The sequence below is a fragment of the Rhinolophus sinicus genome, chromosome 3 (genome assembly GCF_057876585.1).
Source record: "Rhinolophus sinicus isolate RSI-liver-muscle chromosome 3, RSI-T2T, whole genome shotgun sequence".
Classification (NCBI taxonomy): domain Eukaryota; kingdom Metazoa; phylum Chordata; class Mammalia; order Chiroptera; family Rhinolophidae; genus Rhinolophus; species Rhinolophus sinicus.
The window spans coordinates 190,820,247-190,841,136 of record NC_142503.1 but is presented as its reverse complement, the minus strand read 5'-3'; the positions used below and the strand labels follow the sequence as shown (position 1 = coordinate 190,841,136).

The following is a 20,890-nucleotide window of genomic DNA, read 5'->3' as shown; positions in this document are numbered from 1 at the left end:
AAGCCATTGGGGCAGTGATGGGCGTGAACTGCTAAGAGAGCACCTGCAGATCGTCTGGAGTGAGGATGGAGTCTCTGAAGAAGAAGAGAGACAGGAAGAAGCAGTAGTGAACGAGGAGACCTGAAGAAGCGGGTCCAGCAGGAACGGACCCTCATTACGTAGAGAATGAAGACCTGGTTGGAGGGGTCCAGGGAGCCCAGCACCGAGATGAGGAATTTCCACTGGCGCTGGCCAGGGACTGAGACCCATTATAGCACCCTGAACAGGACAGTGCCTTTTTGTGAGGGGTTGGTTTTTAAGGTAGACAAGAAAGACTCTCCTAATTTATTTTTTGGAAATTGTTATTTTTAAATGCGTATGTATTTGTTTTTGCAGTTGGGGATTATATACCGTGACATTAAGCTTGAGAATATTCTACTTGATTCTAATGGCCATGTGGTGCTGACAGATTTTGGTCTGAGTAAGGAGTTTGTGGCTGATGAAGTGAGTATTATATTTTAATTTGAAGTTAGTAATAACAGAACATAAACAATGATGAAAAATTAGCTCTATAATAAGGATTTAATGAAATAGTACCATATGGATTATGGATTTGTGTGCAGGTTTGCCTAGAGGAATATTTGGCATGAATGACTGTAAAGATTTTTAGTTTAAAATGACCATGGAACCATCCTATTAGGATTGCAGTAAACCTTTGATGAATAAATCAGAATTCCCCAGTTTAAAGTAAAACGAAACTATGCATTTAAGTTTCCCCGTAAGATATAACTGAAAAATTTAAATAACCTTTGGGACCTTTAGGAGAATTACGGCTTACGTGGGAGCCGATGGAGAATTACGGAACGTGTACGTACAGTTCACATTGTGATGAATAATTGGGGCGTGTCGTGCTGTGATGGTCCTTTGAACTCACTTGACAGTAATGACGAGAATCTACGAGGCTTAATTCTTAAACCTCGCCGTTTTTTTGCTGACATGAACTAAAATGCAATAGCTAATGTGCAGATTTTAAATATGGTGGCCTTTGCATTTCAGTATTGATTAGCTCTTGTTTAATATTATAAATGTGTGTAATAAATTTAAAACTGTATATTTATTAGTTGTAATTAAATACTATTATGTAGCAGTTGTAAAAAAAATTACATTTCTGTAACAATAATTACTCAAGATAACTAAGTAAATATGAATGCCAGTTCATTTCTATCCAAGAAATTATTGGTATAGAATGCAGAATCACAGTAAAATTTTTATAGTAAAGGACTTCCTGTAAAATACATCATTCTTGGGTTCAAAAATACCAGGTGTATCTATTTCTGATTGTTTGCTTTTTGGAACATTGCCAAAGCAGTCTTAGGTGAATTAGACAAGTGCTGAAATTATAAGAAGTGAAGATCCCAATTTTTTATCATATCTGTATTCACTCAGTGTACTTATTCAGTAAATATTTATTGACCACCTCTATTATACTAGGTACTGGATAATATGATGAGTAAAATGGAAATGGTGTCTGCCTTCATGAAGCTGTGGTTATAACAATATATTGATATCTTTGATAGAAAGATTATAGTTATAGATTAGATGAATTTTGGGGGAATTTACTTCCAAGTTTGATTTTTAATACTTTTTCTACTTTGTAAAAATTTTAGTTGCAACTTCAGTAAAATGTGACTGATTAAATATGTTTACAGTTGCTTCCTCACCCCCACTACAAGTAAAAGTAAAGGAATATAATAGGCATACACTCAAAATGGGGGAAGAAAATAACAACCAGATTTTGGAACATGAACAGCAGAAATACTAGTTGTAACTGATATTCACTTATATTAAAGTATCTTCTTTCTTGGAATGAGTTTCTTTTTTGTCCATTCCTGTTCTACCTTCTTGGTTTTCAGTTTAAACTAGCATCCTTGGTCACAGCTGAATCCTAAGCCAGTAATGTGAGAAGCCCCAAAGCAGGCTAATTTGCACCTCTGACCCCCAGAAATGTTCAGGAATTGGGGGCACCAGGTGTTCCCCCAAATAGGGGTGCAGGTGATACACGACACAGGAGGGTTGGTTGAAAGTTTGTATAAGAACTAAGTAGCCCCCAGATCCCATGTCTACTCCCTTCACTTAGGCAACCAGGCCTTCCTCACCCTCAGGGAAGACTGAAAAAGTTAAGCAGACAAGACTGTGGGTTCAGAGGCGATGGGCACAGCTGAGGGTGAGGATGCCACATGGAAACTAGTGGGTGAAATGGAAATTGACATGCTGAGCTGTGGAGATGCCATGGCCTCCTTCTGCCACTTCCCTCTGAGGGCGGTGGCTTCTTAGACAGGAGTTTGCAGGATTCCTCTCTGAGAAACAGAACAGAACATCTGCAGCTGCTGTCAGTTGGTGGTTTTGCCAATGAAGTGACCCAGCCACATCTCCCTACAGAGATGCCTGTCACAGGCCCAGCCTAGGCCACAGAAGCATGTTTGTGATGATGTCACAATTTCTTTTTATGTTTTGATTTCAATAATTAATTTCCTCTGTCATACTATGTATTTAAAAACACAATTCTGTGAAGGGGTCTGTTGGCTTCAACAGCCTGCCAAGGGGTCTTTGGCATGTAAAAGACCCATGCATGGAAAGAATTCGTGATCACCTTTCCTCTCTCCTTGGGACCTTTCATAGATTCGCTCCTTCACTCCATCCGTATTTGCTGAGGGCCTTTTGCCTGCTAGACACTAGGCTAGGTTCTGGTACTACAACATGAAAGAATCACCTCATGAATCCTATGTTTATGGACATGTGTGACTGATCATTCGGCAGACGTTGGCCCTGAGGAACAGAAAAATGTTAGGAACCAAAACAAAAATCAAACGTGGATCAGAGCTGTTGGGTTTTAATACAACTTAGTCAGGTATGCTGTGTGGCGAAATCAGCCTGGTCACTCCTCACAAGAGACTTGTCATGTCAACAGCCACTCCTCAAGGGAAGGAAGGCAGTTCTTATCAGAGGCCATAACTGGGGGCACCTAGTTGTGTAGCCGCAAAAATGAAATCCTGGGATTCAATCTGAAGTGGAGAGGTGATTAATAGATTCTCTTATTATTCACTGAATGCAGTCCAGCTGCATTTAATATAGTTATGTATTATTGTCATGTGCTATTAAGCTTTACATTTTGTCTATCTTTTACTATCGAGACTACCAGCTCTTAGCTCTAGAGAACATTCTGTCATGCTAGGCTTCAGGTTTAATTCCCAGAGCTCGGGAAGCTTTTCTGAGCCCCCTAATACTTGATCTCATGGTCCTTTGTTCCCCCCATTCCACCAAGCCCTTGCTTAGCAAGGTTTCCTACCTAGATTCTTTCCACCTTAAAAATATTTCCATCAAACAAACGATTTCTGTTTTGATTAGCTAGCATTTCTTTTTGGTTTCATTTCTCAGCCCAACTCAATTATACTGAAACATCATCTTTCTTGGAGTGAGTTTCCTTTTGTCCATTTCTATTCTACCTCCTTGGTTTTCAGTTTAAACCCCCGTCTAAGGATTTTCTTCCTTGGTTTCCAGTTCATATAGAGAGATTATATATCTCTAGCTCTAACTGATCTCTCTCCTTTTCAACCTCTTCTTCTTCCTCTTGGACCATTTCTGTAATCATTTAAGCGTACCTAGTCTCTCCTGTCTTAAAATATTTTTAATGGAGAGACGAATGGATGGACTGACTGATAAACAGATAAAAAGAAAATCTCGGAATCCCATATTCCCTCTGAGTTATTGTCCTGTTGTTCTTCTTTGTCACTATTTGTTTACATGCTCTCTTTACTTACCCACACGTCTCTCACTTCTTAGTCTGCTCTAATTTGACTTGCACGCCCTACCAAGTGACCGAGATTGTTCTTGACAAGGTCACAATGGACTTTAATCTTAGACGCTTTTTATTCCTCATCTTACTTAACTACCTAGTAACGTTGAACTGGAAATTGCCTCTCACCTGGGCTTCTCTGACACTCCTCTGACTTTCCTTCTGTCTTTTGTAGGCTTTTCCTCTTCTACCTGACAATTCAATCCTAGGTTCCTCACAGCTCAATTCTAGGAACGCTTCTCTTTTTCTGCTGCACTCTCTCCTTATATGCTGGTGATTCCCAAATATATATGGCCAACCCTGACTTCTCTTCTGGGCTGCAGACCCAATCATGCCTATAGTGTATTTCCACTGGACTCTCTTTCAGAGGCTTCTCAAGCTCAGCATTTCCAAAACCAAGCTAATCTTCTCCCACCCAAATCTGCTTCTGTTTCAGTATATCATAGTTTTGTGTATTACAAATTCTGCCCTCATTTGCTCTGGGAAATGTATTTCTATTTAATATTCAGGAATCTATTTTTTATGTAAGTTTGAAGTTTCTGCTCGTGGTGTAATACTCATCTCTCTCTTTGTTAATTTAATAATTCAACAAATATTTATTGAGTACCTACTATACTAGACCCTAGAAATACAGTGGTGAACGTAACAAATTCCTTGCCCTAATAGGCCTGTATTCTAGAAGTACTCATTAAATATTCATATAATTTAATGATGAATTATTTATTTAATTATGAATTATTTCTAGATTGTATTTTGCTAAACTGGATTGTATACAGGATAAATTTTATTTATTTTAGAAACTTTAAAAATGTTTTATATGATAATGAACACTTTTCAGATTTGATACTTTTACAGATATGTCTTTCCTCAACCATAGAATTTGATAAACCCCTTGGGATTCTGAGAATAAAAGAAGACATTTCTAAATATCTTTGGGCTAGTATAGGTCCTTATAGGATTTTTTGAGAGTAAAGAGTACAGTTCAGCAAACATTTGTTGAGTTCTTACTGTGAGTTAGACAATCCGCTAGGTGTTGGATATATGATTCTAACACTGAAGACCTTAAAGACATGAAGGGCATCTGTTCTTACCTATTTGTAAACAAATAATGTGAAAATGATACATTTATGTGTTGTTAATTACCCTATACTTAAAAATGGTACAGGCGACCCCAGTATAACATGGCACTTCTATCACATGGTTTCAGTCTAATATGGTTTGAGAATTAGAGAAATCCCCGAACAAAACGGAGTGTAATAAGAGCTTTTAAGAGCAAAAGATATCTCATTTGAAATTTTTCATTTGAACGTGGATGTCGTATCAGATTTGTCTGCAGAATTTTAAAATTTATTAGAATTTTAAATCCATTTTGTTCATGGAGTATTAAGTTCAGAAGATGAAGATATCTTGTCAAAAAGAAAACACTCTCGGTTAATGGTGCTTAGTAGTGATGAAGAAAACATTATCTAATACATATTAATATGTTATACTTTGGGTGAAAATTGCTTTAATAAAGCTATTTCTCTTAATTATAAAAAATATAATAGTATGCTTTTTTAATTTTTTGAACCGAACCCCCTTTTTTTGTACTAGTCCTTTGTTTCGTGTAACACAGATTCGTATAACACAGCATCTTTAAGAACCTAACAACCGTGTTACACAGGGGTTACCTGTATATGCATTGTATGTTTTCATAATTTAACATTGAACATTTGAATATTTTCACAACAGAATATTAAAATGAATCTGCAGATAGATAAATAAAACTAGAAGAAAGACAACACCCCCAACATTTAAAAACAGAGGTAGCTAAGTTAATTATAACCCACTGCCATGGTAGCTGTACTTAAAAGGAAAAGGTCTATGGATTTGTGACTATTTTCTCTTTCCAGAAAATAGAAAAATGCAACTTTTGCTCAGTTCACATGATGTTTATTCATTATTATTATTTTTTGAACATATAAGAGGCATTTTAGTGTAGTGGGAAGAACACATATTCAAGTTGGAAGATCTTTTTCAGTTCTTTACTTCCTGACTCTGTGACATTGGGCAAGTCACTTAGTCATTAACCCGTCTCAGTCTTGGTATAAACAATGTATGTCATATCCAGTTTATAGGATTGTCATATGGTCACACTGAGTTAATGCTCATCATAGTACTTTTTAAAGTAGAAAGTGATATCATGGTAAGATTTATTCATAATAGTATTTATTATTTTAAGGTAGGTTCAAGTACAAGTCCAATGGGCAGATTTGATGTAAATTACATCACAGAATAAGCAGGGACAACTTTTGAATTGAGATGCAAAAATATCAATTTCTACTTGTAAGAGGTGCTACTCAGATTACTGTAAGCAAAATGAAAATATGCGAATGAGAATCTTAAATTATTCTCCCTTAATTTTCTTATTTGTAGGAAAGTTTTAAATTACAGCTGTCTCTAATAAATGCCTAGTTAATAATGTCATTTGCAGGATTCTCCGCTATAGCATACACATCTCAAGATGCCTACGAGAGGTTCAGGACACATAAAGAGCGTGTCTGCCATGGGAATCACATAACCCAACTCCCTAAGGCAGCTCTTTTCGTTATCCCTGTCTCCCTTCCAGATTGGTAGTGACGTGTTCATGATTCTTTTCATTTGCATGTGTTCCAAGGGCGCATAGTAGGTCTCTGTAAATAAAGACCTATCTATCAGTCATTTGCCAAAATCAGTGACTCTAGGGTAATTTTAGTTTTTTTAAGGTAAACGTTGAGATGGAAGTGTTAAAGGGAGAGACCTAGAAGCTTGTCAAAGTATTCTTCTGTTGCCCCAATATTTCCTCTACTCAAACAGTATTACACAATATTCGTATACTAACACATTAGCTCCCCACATTTGTTTGTAAAGTTTTTTCCTCCAGATATCAGAACAGATCCCCTACCTTTGGACGGGGGAGGGGGAGTTGTCTGCCTCACAAATCCCTTTATAACTTTTCTTATGGTAGAAATTATTGGCTCTGGTAAGATTTATTCATAATAGTATTATTTTAAGGTAGGTTCAAGTACAAGTTCAATGGGCAGGTTTGATGTAAATTACATCACAGAATAAGCAGGGACAACTTTTGAATTGAGATTCTTTTCACAGAAACTTCTCCCGTATATTCTATTTGTTCAAATAATATTAAACACATATAATTTTTATTTACTTGAAAACTATATTTAGCAGTCACATTATTCTATTATAGAACATATTAACCTATAAAAGAATAAGTAATATATAGATTATTTTGACTATTTTCTAAGAAAAAAGGGAAAATGATTTAAAACCATACTAAGTGTGAGAGAATTTCAACCCATAAGGGGAATTTAGGAAAAGATATGCTGGAGTACTGACACTGCATAAATATGGTTATAAGGTATTTATAGTTTCCAAATTTCTTTAAAAACTTTTTATATCATAAAATATTTTAAATATAATAAAAATAGAGAAAATTATGTAACAGAATTTGTGCACCCACTATTCACATATGCAGTTATGAGCATTACCATGTTTCCCCCAAAATAAGACCTAACCAGAAACATAAGCCCTAGCATGATTTTTCAGGATGACATCCCCTGAACATAAGCCCTAATGCACCTTCTGGAGCAAAAATTAATGTAAGATCCGGTCTTATTTTTGGGGAAACGTGGTATGTGTTTTTTTCCCACTTATTCAGCAAGTATTGATTGAATGTCTACTATGATTCAGGCAGTGTTCTGTGTAGGTGTTGGAATCTGGCAATGAACAACATAGACAAAAATTTCTCCCCTAGACAGGGAAGCAGACAATAACAGGTACATAGTAAAATATGTATGGAATATATTAGATAGTGGTGAGTTTCAAGAAGACAAGTACAGGGGGAAAGAGGGATAGAAGCATCAGGGTGAGCAATGGTTGTCCTTTCAACCAGGGATCAGGAAAGGCCTCGCTGAGAAGATGACAGTTGAGTAGAAACAGGAAGGAAGTGAGAGCTTGAGCCATATCAATATCTTAGGAAGAGATTTCTGGGTAGAGGAATCAGCCAGGGTTAAGACCCTAAGGTGGGACGATACGAGGCTGTTTGTGGAACAACAAGGAGCCCAGTGCGGGTGTGCAGGATGAGTGACGGTTAGAGTGGCCGGAAATGAGGACCACTTGTTGACTACTCATTGAGGAGGTGACCGAATGAAGGAGGATTCTACAGATCCGACAGGACACTGAAGACCCTTGTAAGGACTGGCTTCTCTCAGAGAGTGAAGTGGGGAGCCACTGGAGAGTTTTGAGGAGAAGAGTGACACGATGTGATTTATTTTAGAGGGTAATTCTACAAGCATGACCGTCCTGTAGCGGGACAAGTCTGGAAACATGGAGACCAGTTAGGAAAGCGGTTGCATTGATCCCAGCAATGAGTCTGGAGTGTGGGAGAGAAGTCTCATTTAGAGATACAGATTTGGAATTTGCCAATATATAAGTAATATTTAAAATCATTAAAGTGAATGGGAATATCAACAGAGTAAGTGCAGATAGAAAAGAAAAAAAGGTCTAAAAAGAGAGGAATAAAATAGAAAAGAAAAAAGACCAAGCCCTAAACTCCAGGCTGTTCCAACATGAAGAGACTAAGAGAGCAGGAAGAGCTAACAAAGGAGACTGAGAAAAGGGACTGGGAAGTTGGGAAGAAAACAGGGAAGTGTGTTGTCTTGGAAGCCAAATGAAGAAGTGTTTCAAGGATGAAAATGATTAACTATGTCAAGTACATTGTTGTCAGATCAAGTAAGATGAGGACTGAAGATTGAGCATTGACTCAATTGAAACCCAAGGAGAGAGAATGGGAAAAGACATACTATTGTCGTCCACAAATGCAGGCAACTCTTGGGGTTTCCTGCAAAAAGCAATACTGTAATTCTGTGGAGAGCATAGCAGGGGAGGAGGTGGGGTCAAGAGAGGTCTTCTTGTTTTAAGGGGGAGAACTGGCAGATGTTGAAATGCTGGCTGGCGCCATCCTGAAGAGGAACTGGGGGTAAATGTAAGAATGTAACGATACAAGAAAGAAGGGGGGAGATTGCTGCAACACTGTCCTTAAGAGGAATCCACTTGAGTGCACAAGTGGAGATACAGTAGCTACTAGCTTGGTCAGGTCATCCTTAGAAACGGAGGAGAAGGTTGAGTTACTGGGCACAGACGTGGGTGGCTGTCAACAAGTGGTAGTGGAGCTTCCAGAAGGCCTTTTCTGGTTGCTTCTGTTTTCTTTTTGAGAGTGACGAAGGGAAGAGACACTGGAGGTTTTGAGAGTGACGAACGGAAGAGACACTGGAGGTTTTGAGAGTGACGAAGGGAAGAGACACTGGAGGTTTGAAAAGAGGGAAGATATAAAATAAGCAGCTAAGACGGGGAGAGCGAGTGGGTTAGGAAATATGTGTGTTTGCTGGGCAGTGTCAGCATTAAAGACCCACTTGAGGTTCATGCTCATGAAGTGAAATTGGTCAGCCTGATTCTGCGTTTCTCTCCAACTACATTTAGCTGCACAGGTTCAGGCCAAGTAGATGGTGGATTGAATTTAATGTTGTTTTAGTACCCTTCCTTCATATGTATATATCCATAAACAATATATACTAGTAGCTTGTGTTTATAAAATTTATGTACATAAATGGCATATCATATTGCAAATTGTTTTTTATTGGACTTGTATTTGAAATGTTTCCAAGTAGATAAATATGAATTTTTTATTCATTTTAGCTGCTGTAGAATACTCTTTTATATGGATTATCCAGTGTTTCCATTCTTCTACTGAGATATATTTAGGTTTCTTTGTTTTCTCTATCAGAGTGTTACGGTTTTTTCCTGATGTTATTGATTTGTTGGAGTTCTTTCAATATTCTAGATAACCATCTTTCATAATTACATATTTTGTGAATTTCTTTTCCAGGTCTTTCACTTGTCTTTGTCTTTGTTTAATGGCTTGTTTGCCATTCTCACATTTGACATTGTAATGTAATCAAATTTACTAATCTTTTAGGATTTACATTCTTTGAATTTTTTTATAACTTTTAATTGTGGTAAAATACACACAACATAAAAATTACCATCTTAATCATTTTTCAGTGTATAGGTCAGTAGTGTTAATTATAGTCATGCCATTTGTGCAACAGATGTGTACAAATTTTTCATTCTTGCAAAAATAAACTCTATACCCATTGAACAACAATTCCTTATTTTCCCCTCTTCCTAGCTCCTGGCAACCACCATTCTACTCTCTGTTTCTATGAATTTGACTACTTTAGATACCTAATATAAGTGGAATCATACAGTATTTATCTTTTTGTGACTGGTTTATTTCAGTGAACATAACGTCTTCAGGCTTCATCCATGTTGTAGCATGTGACAGGATTTTCTTCTTTTTCAAGGCTGAATAATATTCCATTGTATGAATGTATGTATACATTTTGTTTATCCATTCATCCACTAATGGACATTTGGGTTGCTTCTGCTTACTGGCTGTTGTAAGTAGTGTTGCAGTGAACATGGGTGTACAAATATCTCTTTGTGATCATGCTTTCAATTCTTTTGGCTATATACCCAGAAAGAAGTGGGATTCCTGGACCATGTGATAATTGTATTTTTAATTTTTTGAGGAACCTCCATACTGTTTTTCATAGCGACTGCATCATTTTACATTTCCACCAATAGTGCACAAGGGTTCCTATTTCTCCACATCCTCACCTATGGTTGTGATTTCTGCTTTTTTTGATAGTGACCTTCCTAATGAGTGTGAGGTGATAACTCATTGTTTTAGTGACCTTTTCTCTAGTGATTAGTGATGTTGAGTGTCTTTTTATATGTTTGTTGGCCATTTGTCATCTTTGGGGAGATGTGTATTGAAGTCCTTCACCTATTTTTAAATCAGGTTATCTGCTTTTTTGTTGATAAGTTATAGTTCTTTATATATTCTGGATATTAACCCCTTATTAGGTATATCATTTGCGATTTTTTTCTCCCATTCTGTAGGTTTTCTTTTCACTTGTTTCCTTTTATGTAAGAAAGTTTTTAACTTTGATGTTGTCCCATTTATCTATTTTTGCTTTTGTTGCCTATGCTTTCGGTGTCACGTTGAAGAACTCATTGCCAAATCCAATGTCAAGAAGCTTTCCCCCTGTTTTCTCCTAGAAGTCTTACAGTTTTAGATCTTACATTTAGGTCTTTAGTCCATTTTGAGTTAAATTCTGTTTTTGGTGTAAGGTAAGGGTCCACCTTTATTCTTTTGCTTGTGGCAGTCCAGTTTTCCCAGCGGGATTTGTTGAAGACACTGTCCTTTCCCCTCGTGTGGTCTTGACACCCTTGTCAAAGATCATTGTCCATATGCATGAAGGTATATTTCTGGTCTCTCTATTCTGTTCCATTGGCCTATGTGTCTGTCTTTATTCCAGTATAAAAATATTTTAATTACTGTAGCTTTGTCATATATTTGGAATCAGGAAGTGTGAGACTTCCAACTTTGTTGTTCTTTTTCAATATTGTTTTATCTATTCAGGGTCCCTGAGATTCCATTTGAGTTTTAAGATTTTTCTATTTTGCAAAAAATGTCATTGGGATTTTGCTAGAGATTACACTGAAACTCTAGATCACTTTGGGTAGTGTGGACAATTTAACAACATTAAATGGGATGTCTTTCCATTTGTTTGTCTTCTTTTATTTCTCACTCTTTTAATTTCCCTCATCCTTCAACCTCCCTCTCCTTTGGCAACCATCAGCTTGTTTTCTGTTTGTGGGTTTGTTTTTGTTTTGTTTCTTCATTTGTTTTGTTTTTTAGACTCCACATATAAGTGAAATAATACAGTATTTGTTGTTCTCTGTCTGGCTTATTTCACTTGGCATAATACCCTCTAGGTCCATTCATGTCACAAATGGCAAGATTTCTTTTTTATTGCTGAGTAATATTCCATTATATATATATATACTACATTTTTATTCATTCATCTATCAATGGACTCCTAGGTTGCTTCTATATTTTGACTATTTTAAGTAATACTTCAATGGACATAGGGGTGCATATATCTTTTCAAAATAGTGTTTTTGTTTTCTTCAGATAAATACCCAGAAGTAGAATGCTGGGTTTTGTGGCAGCACTATTTTTAATTTTTTGAGGAATCTCCATGCTGAAAGTATGAGATGTCTTTCCATTTGTTTGTATCTTTAATTTCTCTCATAATATTTTATAATTTTCATTGTCAGTTTTTTTATTCCTTGGCTAAGTTAATTCCTAAGTATTTTTTTATATTTGGTGCCATTTTAAATGGGATTTCCCCCCTTGATTTCTCTTTTGGATTGTTTATTGTTAGTTTATAGAAACGTAACTGATTTTTGTATGTTGATTTTTGTATCCTGTGACTTTGCTGTATTTGCTTATTAGTTCTAATAGTGTGTGTGTGTGTGTGTGTGTGTGTGTGTGTGTGTGATTTTTAGGATTTCTACATATACGATCATATCTGTGAGCAGAGATTATTTTATTTCTTCTTTCCCAACTTGGGTTTCTTTTTCTTCCTAACTGCTCCGGCAGGACTTCAGTGCTGCGTTGAATAGAAATGGTTAGCGGAAGCAGCCTTACCTTGCTACTGATCTTAAGAGGAAAAGCTTTCAGTTTTTCCTCCCATTGAGTATGATATTTGCTGTGGGCTTTTCATAGATGGTCTTTATGTAGTTTTCTTCTATTCCTAGTTTGTTGTTGAGTGTTTATTTTCATGAAAGGATGTTGAATTTTGTCAAATACTTTTTCTGGATCAATTGATATAGTCATATGGTTTTTGTTCTTCATTCTGTTAATGTGATGTATTATATTAATTGATTTTTGAATCTTGAACCCTACTTGAATTCCAGATATAAACCCTACTTGGTCACAGTGTATAATCCTTTTAACTCAGTTTGCTAGTATTTTGAACTTCAGTTTGCTAGTATTTTGTTGAGGATTTTTGTATCAGTTTTCATCAGGAATATTGGCCTATAATTTTCTTTTCTTGTAGTATCTTTCCCTGCCTTTGGTGTCAGGGTAATGTTGGCCTCATAAAATAAGTGGAAGTGTTCTCACTTCTGCATTTTGGGTGAAAAGTTTGAGGGCGATTGGTCCTACTACTTCTTTAAATGTTTTCTAGAATTTTCCAGTAAGCCATCTGGTCCTGGACTTTTCTTTGTTGGGAGGTGTTTGCTAACTGATTCAATATCCTTACTGATTATGGTTCTGTTTAGATTTTTAATTTTTTAACGATTCAGTCTGATAAAGTGTATGTTTCTAGGAATTTATCCGTTCTAGGTTATAGTTTGTTGGTGTGTAATTATTCATGGTAGTCGCTGTAGTGTCTTCTCTTTTGTTTCTGATTTTAGTTATTTGAGTCTCCTGTTCTTTTCTTAATCTAGCGAGGAGTTTGTCAGTTTTGTTGGTCTTTTCAAAAACCAACTCAGTTTTGTTAATTTTTCCTCTTGTTTTTCTATTTTGTTTCATTTATTTTTGGTCTAATCTTTATTATTTCTTTCTTTGTACTAACTTTTGACTTTGTTTTTCTAGTTCTTGGGGTGTAAAATTAGGTTGTTGATTTCTTTGAATATTTTTAAATGAAACCTCTTCCTATCTCAATGTATTAAGATATTCCCTTCCATTTTCTATTCAAAATTAGCACTTTGATATCTTTAATTTACTAGGAATTAATTTTTGTATATAAAGTAGCATGGGGATCTTACTTCATTTCCAATTGACTGAACTATTCATTGAGTAGTCAGTTATTCCTTTCCCTCCTGATATGAAATGTAACCTCTATCATATGCCAAATTCCTATGTGTGATTGTGAATCTATTTCTAGGCTCTTCACTCAATTCCTTCTTTCTGTCTCACCCTGAGTCAAAATCAAAACTCTTAAAGGCCATGATTTTACAGTAAGTCTTAAATATGGAAAGGTGAAATCTTTCTCTTCACTCTTATTCTGCGATTCCTTCCTCCTTTCCCCCAACCTTCTTCCTCCCTCTTCACTGTCTTCTCTATTCTTGGTCTTTTGCTCCCCCACATGAATTGTGGATTTGAATCTATGAATGCGTTTGAGAGAACTACAATCTTTGGATATTGAATCTTCCAATCAATGGATTTGCATAAATACATATTTATATCTTCCCATTTATTTTGTTGTCTTTTATCTCTTTCAGTAATATTTTAGAATTTTCTTTGTAATGCTTTATACATATATTATGTATATTAGCTTTATAATTTTGTTCCTATTTACAAAAATTAGAATATCTACATTTTTCTTAGCAAAGCATAGGAAGGTTGTTCATCTTGAATGTAACAGTGCTGCTGAATTCATACTAGTTCCATTAATTTACAGATTTGCTTGGATTTTTTATGTAGATGACTATAGTTAAAGAAAAAAAATCAGAACTACTATTTATAAGTAGTGATGGCCTTATATTAAGTGAATTTGGAATAGTTTATTTGAGATAGAGATCCTATTTTTCTGGAAGATTCCTCTGAATGCTATTAGGATATATACGTATATTTTTCTTTTTTTCTCCCCCCTTCTAGGTGAGTGTGATTGTCTTTTCAATTAATGATTTAATATTTTAAAAATATTTGTAGTTATATTTAAATTTTCAATTTCTTGAGTCAATTTTGGAAAGTTATATGTTTACAGAAAATACTATATTTTTCTTTTTAAATTCTTTGGCATTATGTTGTTCATAGAATTTCCTTACTTTTTAATCTCTTTTTAACTGTTGTAATATTTTCTTTTAAATTAATATTATTGATGTGTAACTTTCCTTTTCTTTCCTTGATCAATTTGCTACAGGTTTATCCATTTTATTAGTCTCTTCCAAGAAACAGATTTTGTCAAGCCTCTCATTTCTTTTCTCTTTGATGATGTTCCTTTATTACTTCATTTCTTTTACTTTTTGTAAGTTTCTTTCATATTCTTTCCTAAACTTTTGAGTTGGACATCCAGCTCACTAATATTTAATCTTGCTTTTATAATCTTCAATTTTCTAACAGCTTTAGATGTATCTCACAAATTCTTACACATAATGTTTTTATTGTTACCCTAATCTCTAATATTCATTGTGGTATTTTTCTTTGGGCTATGAATTATTTAGAAATGGGTTTTTAAGTTTTTGAATACATAGGATTGTTTTGTTTATCTTTTTGTAAATGAGCTCTAATTTTGCTTTCTGTTTGGAGAAAAAATATATATGATTCTTTTGTGTGGTATTTGAAATTGATTTTGTGACCTGTTACATGATTAATTTCTATAAATGTGTCATGTATACCTGAAAAGACTGTATTCTCTAATTGGTAGATATAAAGTTTTGTATATATTCATGAACATGAGTCAAATCTTCCATAGCTTCACTAATTATTTTCCTGTTTGATTGGTCAGTTGTAGAGGAGATATGTGAAAATACCCACTCTGATTGTGGATTTGTCCATTTCTTTTGGAACATCTCTCCATTTTTGCTTATATCGTTTATGACTCTTCAGAAATTTTTTATGATATTCAAGCTTGGAATAGTGTTACTCTCCTAGGGAATTGTTCCTTTTATTATTATGTAATGACCCTACCCAATTTTAATAATACTTTTTACCGTAAAGTTCATTTTCCTGCTATTAATAAGATACTCCAGCTTTCTATTGCTTGGTACTGGTCTGATACATCTTTTCCTGTCTCTTCACTTTCAGTATTTTTTTGTCAATTATGTTTTAGTTCTGCCTTTTACAAATAACATGTAACTGGATTTTGTTTTTGATCCAGAGAGTTTCTGATTTTTAACTGCTGAGTTAAATCTGTATATTATGACTACAGATACATTTTAATTTATTTTTATTATCTTATTGTGTGTTTTTCTTTATCATAATTTTTCTTTGTTTTTCCCCCTCCTTTTCTGTCTTCTATTTATATGATTAAGATTTATTTATTTCATTTGCCCCAATGGCCCAAAAGTTATATATATATATACATATATATATATATATATGTATATATACACACACACATATATATATATATATATATATCTTTATATATATATCTTTATATATGTGTATGTATACATATATATATATACACACACATATATATATATATATAATAGACTATATATATAGTCTATTTCTGTTCTGTTAGTGGTTATTTCCCTAAAATTTTAACTTATATGCTGACTTAATAGAGTCTAAAATTAACCATTATACTATGATTATCATGACTACTACAAGGATATTAGAATGTTTTAACTTTAATTATCCATCTCATCTTATATATTATTGTTACTTATTATTTTAGTCCCACCTTCTGTTATGTTTCTTCAAATTAATCATCATGTAATTATTATTTTTGTTTTATAAATTCAGTACTTGTTCAGATTTTCTCACATGTTTACCTGTTTCCTCTGCTCACTGTTGATTCTTACACCTTGCTCTTTTTCTCGTGAGTTCAGTTTATTTCTGAAGTGCATCCTTTAGATGTTTCTTTAGCAAGAATCAGTGAATAGTAAACTCTGTCTTTGTCTTAATGTGCCTTTATTTTGTGTATTCAGTGATTATTTAGCTGGGTGTAGAAATATCTAGGAATGGACTAGTTTTCTTTTTATATCTTTTTATTGTAAAATAAAACAAAAAAACAAAAGTGTGGCTTAGTGAATTACTATAAGGCAAACCGTCTTATAACCACCACTCAAGTTAAGAAATAGAAAATCTCCACCTATGAGTATATTTTTATTTAGTTTGCTTGGGACTCTTAAAACATTCAGGATAATTTTCTCAAATATATCTCCTATTTTACAAATTCTTCAGGTGTGTCTACTCTGTTTAATCTGCCTATTTTTTAATTACCATATTTCTTCATTTATATAGTTCTATTTGATTCATTTTCATATCTTTCTAATCTTTCCTATGCTGCTATATTGTTTTATGAATATTTCCCTTCTATATCTTTCATCTTGTACAACGTACTAGTCTTTTATAGATTATTGTTCTACTGTCTCAAATAATCCTTTTGTTGTATTTATGGAGTCTAGTTTACCTATTTAGTAATTTTATGTCTCCAGGGCTTTGTCCGTGTGAATCCTAGGCCAGCTAAACTGGGGGAATTTCTCTGATTCTGTCATGTGTTCTAGAGTATCACGACATTGGACCAGATTTTCCCACTTTCCCACAGCATGGGTAGCAGGAGTGAATTCAGGCCCCAAATCTATAAGAGGCACAAGCTTAGAGATTTGATTTCACAAGAGGAACATTTATTTGCTTTTTTGTTTGTTTTTTAATTAAATTTATTGGGGTGACAATGGTTAGTAAAATTACATTGGTTTCAAGTGTACAATTCTACAATACATCATGTATATAACATATTGTGTGTTCACCACCCAAAGTCAGTTCTCCTTCCATCATCATATATTTAACCCCCCTTTACCCTCATCTATCACCCCCCTGCCCCGTTACCCTCTGGTAACCACTAAACTTGTCTGTATCTACGAGTTTTTGTTTCTTTGTTTGTCTTGTTCCTTTGTTGCTTTCAGTTTATATCCCACATATGAGTGAAGTCATATGGTTCTCAGCTTTTTCTGTATGACTTAATTCGCTCAGCATTATAATCTCAAAGTCCATCCATGTGGTCGCAGATGGCACTATTTCATCTTTTCTTATGGCTGAGTAGTAGTCCATTGTGTATATATTAGATGGGTGCATATATTAGGTGGGTGCAAAAGTAATTGAGGTTTAAAAGGTTAAAAATAATTGCAAAAACCGCAATTACTTTTGCACCGACCTAATACATATTTGTTTGTTTTTTAAGCTAGGGTCTAGACAGAAACAAGCCTGTACCAGTGAGTTAATTTTATTTTTCTAAACTTTGCATTAACTGAGGGTTCAGGTTTCTTAGGTTCTAAGGTTTACACAAGAGTGGGTAATTCCAGTCCACCCCATTTGAACTGAGGGCCTCATCTTTGTCCTCATTAGAGTATCAGAACTGAAGCTTCTGGATTGCTGAGACCTGTGACAATTTACCTCTCCCTTTGTGCAGCTGCAGCATAGGTCATATGCCCACCGCCCTAGTTTTCAACACCCTCTTCCTGGCTGGCACCTGGGACTTGCCCTTTCTTCTGAGCACAGTCTTGGGTGATTGGCAATGCAATATTTCTTTTTTAAAATCAAACATTTCTAGATATTTGTTGTGAGGAGATTTGTCAAAATTAGGATTGGAAAAAGTAACAGGGTGCGGAAAAAAGTATTTTCATTGGTAATTTTACACTTAACTCACAGATTTATCTATGATACGTGGAGAAGATCAGGATAAAACATTGGCAAATAAAAAGTAGGAATTATTTAATCAAGTGTTTATTGAGAAATACCTGAGAGTTTGGCAGTTGAGTTCCTATTTGGATTCTTTCTTAAAAAGGAAACCAGTTTTTTCCTTTTTTTTGTCCAACGTTATCTGGTCCTTCTCTCTAAGGAAGTGAAGCCTCTTTGATCAGCTGATCACTAAATACAAGAATATTCCGTATTATCTGCCAAGATGGTGCACACACATTGCTTTTACTATTTTCACATTCAAGTAATTTCCCATTCTCATTCGCAGTCTTTGGACTCTGTGGTAGCTTTAATAAGTAATGTTGCTTATAAAATAGTATGGACTTAAAGTCTAAATTGCCTGTCTCCCTGAGAAAAATATTACTGTAAAGATATTTTGAAGAAATAAACAGTAATTACAGTAGAATTTAGCTGTTATCCTAGCCTTTTTATATCATACTGTAGTTCATAAAATGTGACCTTGCAATTTTTCCTGCCCCCCAAATAGAAACCTGCCCTTATCATACCTCATCAGTTTGTAATCTTGGTAGAATTCTTTGAAAGACACTAAAAGGTAGAAAGAACCCAGAGGGCATAACACTTCCATTGGGGCAGAGGAAGAGGAAGCCTATACAGAATTGTAAGGGACTGAAATGGCAATGTTTTCAAAAACCAGAGAGACTTAAGAAATGCTTTGTCTTTGTTTACTGTTACTCCTCTGTGACTGGACCTTCCCAACACTTTCAGGCTTTAATTTTTCTGTCTCCTGGAATTTCTATCAAACAAATAATTATGTATTAATTATTTATTAATGTAGGTACTACCTACTCCCTTCCCGCCAAAAAAAACAAACAAAAAAAAACCCAGAAAAGCCAAAGTGAGTTAAAAGAGAGCTTGAAGGTGGAGGAAATACCTTTGAGTGTTTAATGTGGTTCTCAGCGTCCTGTGTTGAGATAATGAAGGAGAGCTGCACAGTTCCCAGTGTCAGATTACATAGGCGTGGGGAGTGGTTGTGACTCTGAGACCTTTCGGGTAGTGATCAATAAAATCGGTATGTTTCCTACCCTTTCTACACTAAACTTACGCGTAGCTAGTGTTTTGAAAAAGAGTGTGTAGATTTTCATGACTTTAAATTTCTAAATGTAATCAGTCTCACACTTAGAAGGAAACATGCATAATTGCAAAACAGTTTGTGAGATGCAGCTGCCTATAAATGAAAATTTATATTTGCTAAAAAGACTAGTTTTCTAAGTAAAAATTTAGAGTGTCAGTAAGTCAAAATCCATTGTCTTTTTGCTCATAAACCATTTTGGATAATTATTTTTTCGTGTACCTAAACTTGATTTAGCATATGTTTTAAAGATGAGATTAAATGGTAAATACTATAACTTAGTAATTTTTATGTGTTTCTTCATATCAGCTATACAGTGATTTTTTTTTTGCTTAATATACAAAGTGGGATTATTGCATAATAAATAGTATATTAACTAAAAACACTAGTTTTATGAAGTTTGGATTTTTAAAAAAAGTATTTTTGTAGTACTTTTAAAATATTTCAGTGAACAGATGAATGCTTCCCAATACACACATTTTTTTTCTAAGCATGTCTAACAAAATGTTAAAAATTATTCATTACTTTTTATACACAAATTTATATGGAATCAATTTTATTTAGCTTTAATCTTTCCAGTAGTTTGATACAAAATTAACATTTGATACTGAATGATGAAGCAGAGAGATGATGACATTTGATATATGATTTATATTAGCTAGTCAATAACATTCTAGTAGCTAATAAAAAATTTTTCTGCAGATCTACGCATAATTGAATTATTTTTTAGTTTCTAAGGGGATATTAATCTTTCAGTGTATGTAGCACATAAAAAATGAATTATAGACCATATTTTATTTTATTAATATATGTCTATATATATTACAGTTAAGTAGTTTTAATACATTTATTACCACAGTGTTTCAATAAGTTCATTACATCCACTGTCTCTGGGCTTAACTTTTAGCCAACAGAGTAGGGGCTTCTACCACTTCTGGAACATTGCTGGAATAGTGTTCTTTACGTTTAAAATTGGTAAATAAGAGGAATGCTTATTTTTCTTGAAACTTTTCTAGTGGAAGAGTAAAGTGTAAACTGAAAAGCTTCCTATAAAATAGTTTTGTAAAGTATTTTAGTGGCACCAAAGTACTTTTAAAAGTTTCAGATGTAGCCATACGAATGTATATTATTAAAGAGGACTTCTTTGTCCCTACTTACTATATCTGCATTACAATTTAGATAGTTACTCTTTTTTGTTACGTTGGGATGAGTCATATGACACAGTTGGTCATTTAAAAAATTAGTTTTTTAAATTAATTTTCAGGCTGATATATTAAATTAGCCCTTTTTAAATTTCTGCAAAAGAGAAACAACTGTGTTTAAGAGAATCTTTTTTTAAAGACAGTTTTGCTCATCATCTCTAAACATGCCATTAGCCATGCCAAACCTAGACAAGACAGTAAGGGAGGAAAAAAATGTTTTCATTTTTGGGTTCTCTGTTCCCCTTCTTAGCTTTTGGTCTACCTTCCTCCTCCAAGTTTCCTAATATTTTCCCAACTGTGCCCATCTGGAAATAAAGACATCCATACAATAAAGTATTTCACAGTCCATGTTACCCGACTACGACTGTTTTCATTTTTACAAAAAAGAATGCTTAAAGAATCCAGTAATTGAAATACACATATACAGAAAAGAAGAGTAA

General features: G+C 34.4%; 1 protein-coding gene across 3 annotated transcripts in view; it reads left to right on the top strand.

The window, feature by feature from the left end:
- RPS6KA5 (ribosomal protein S6 kinase A5) overlaps nt 1-20,890 on the top strand; it is a 152,643-nt gene that overhangs the window by 89,484 nt on the left and 42,269 nt on the right. For 2 of the 3 annotated variants that reach the window (XM_019745027.3, XM_019745046.3), the window contains exon 5: nt 376-483. The exons of the other annotated variant lie outside the window; for it this stretch is intronic. In XM_019745027.3, coding sequence (XP_019600586.1) covers nt 376-483 — 108 coding nt within the window. The remainder of the gene's footprint in view (nt 1-375; nt 484-20,890) is intronic. 3 annotated transcript variants of the gene reach the window in all.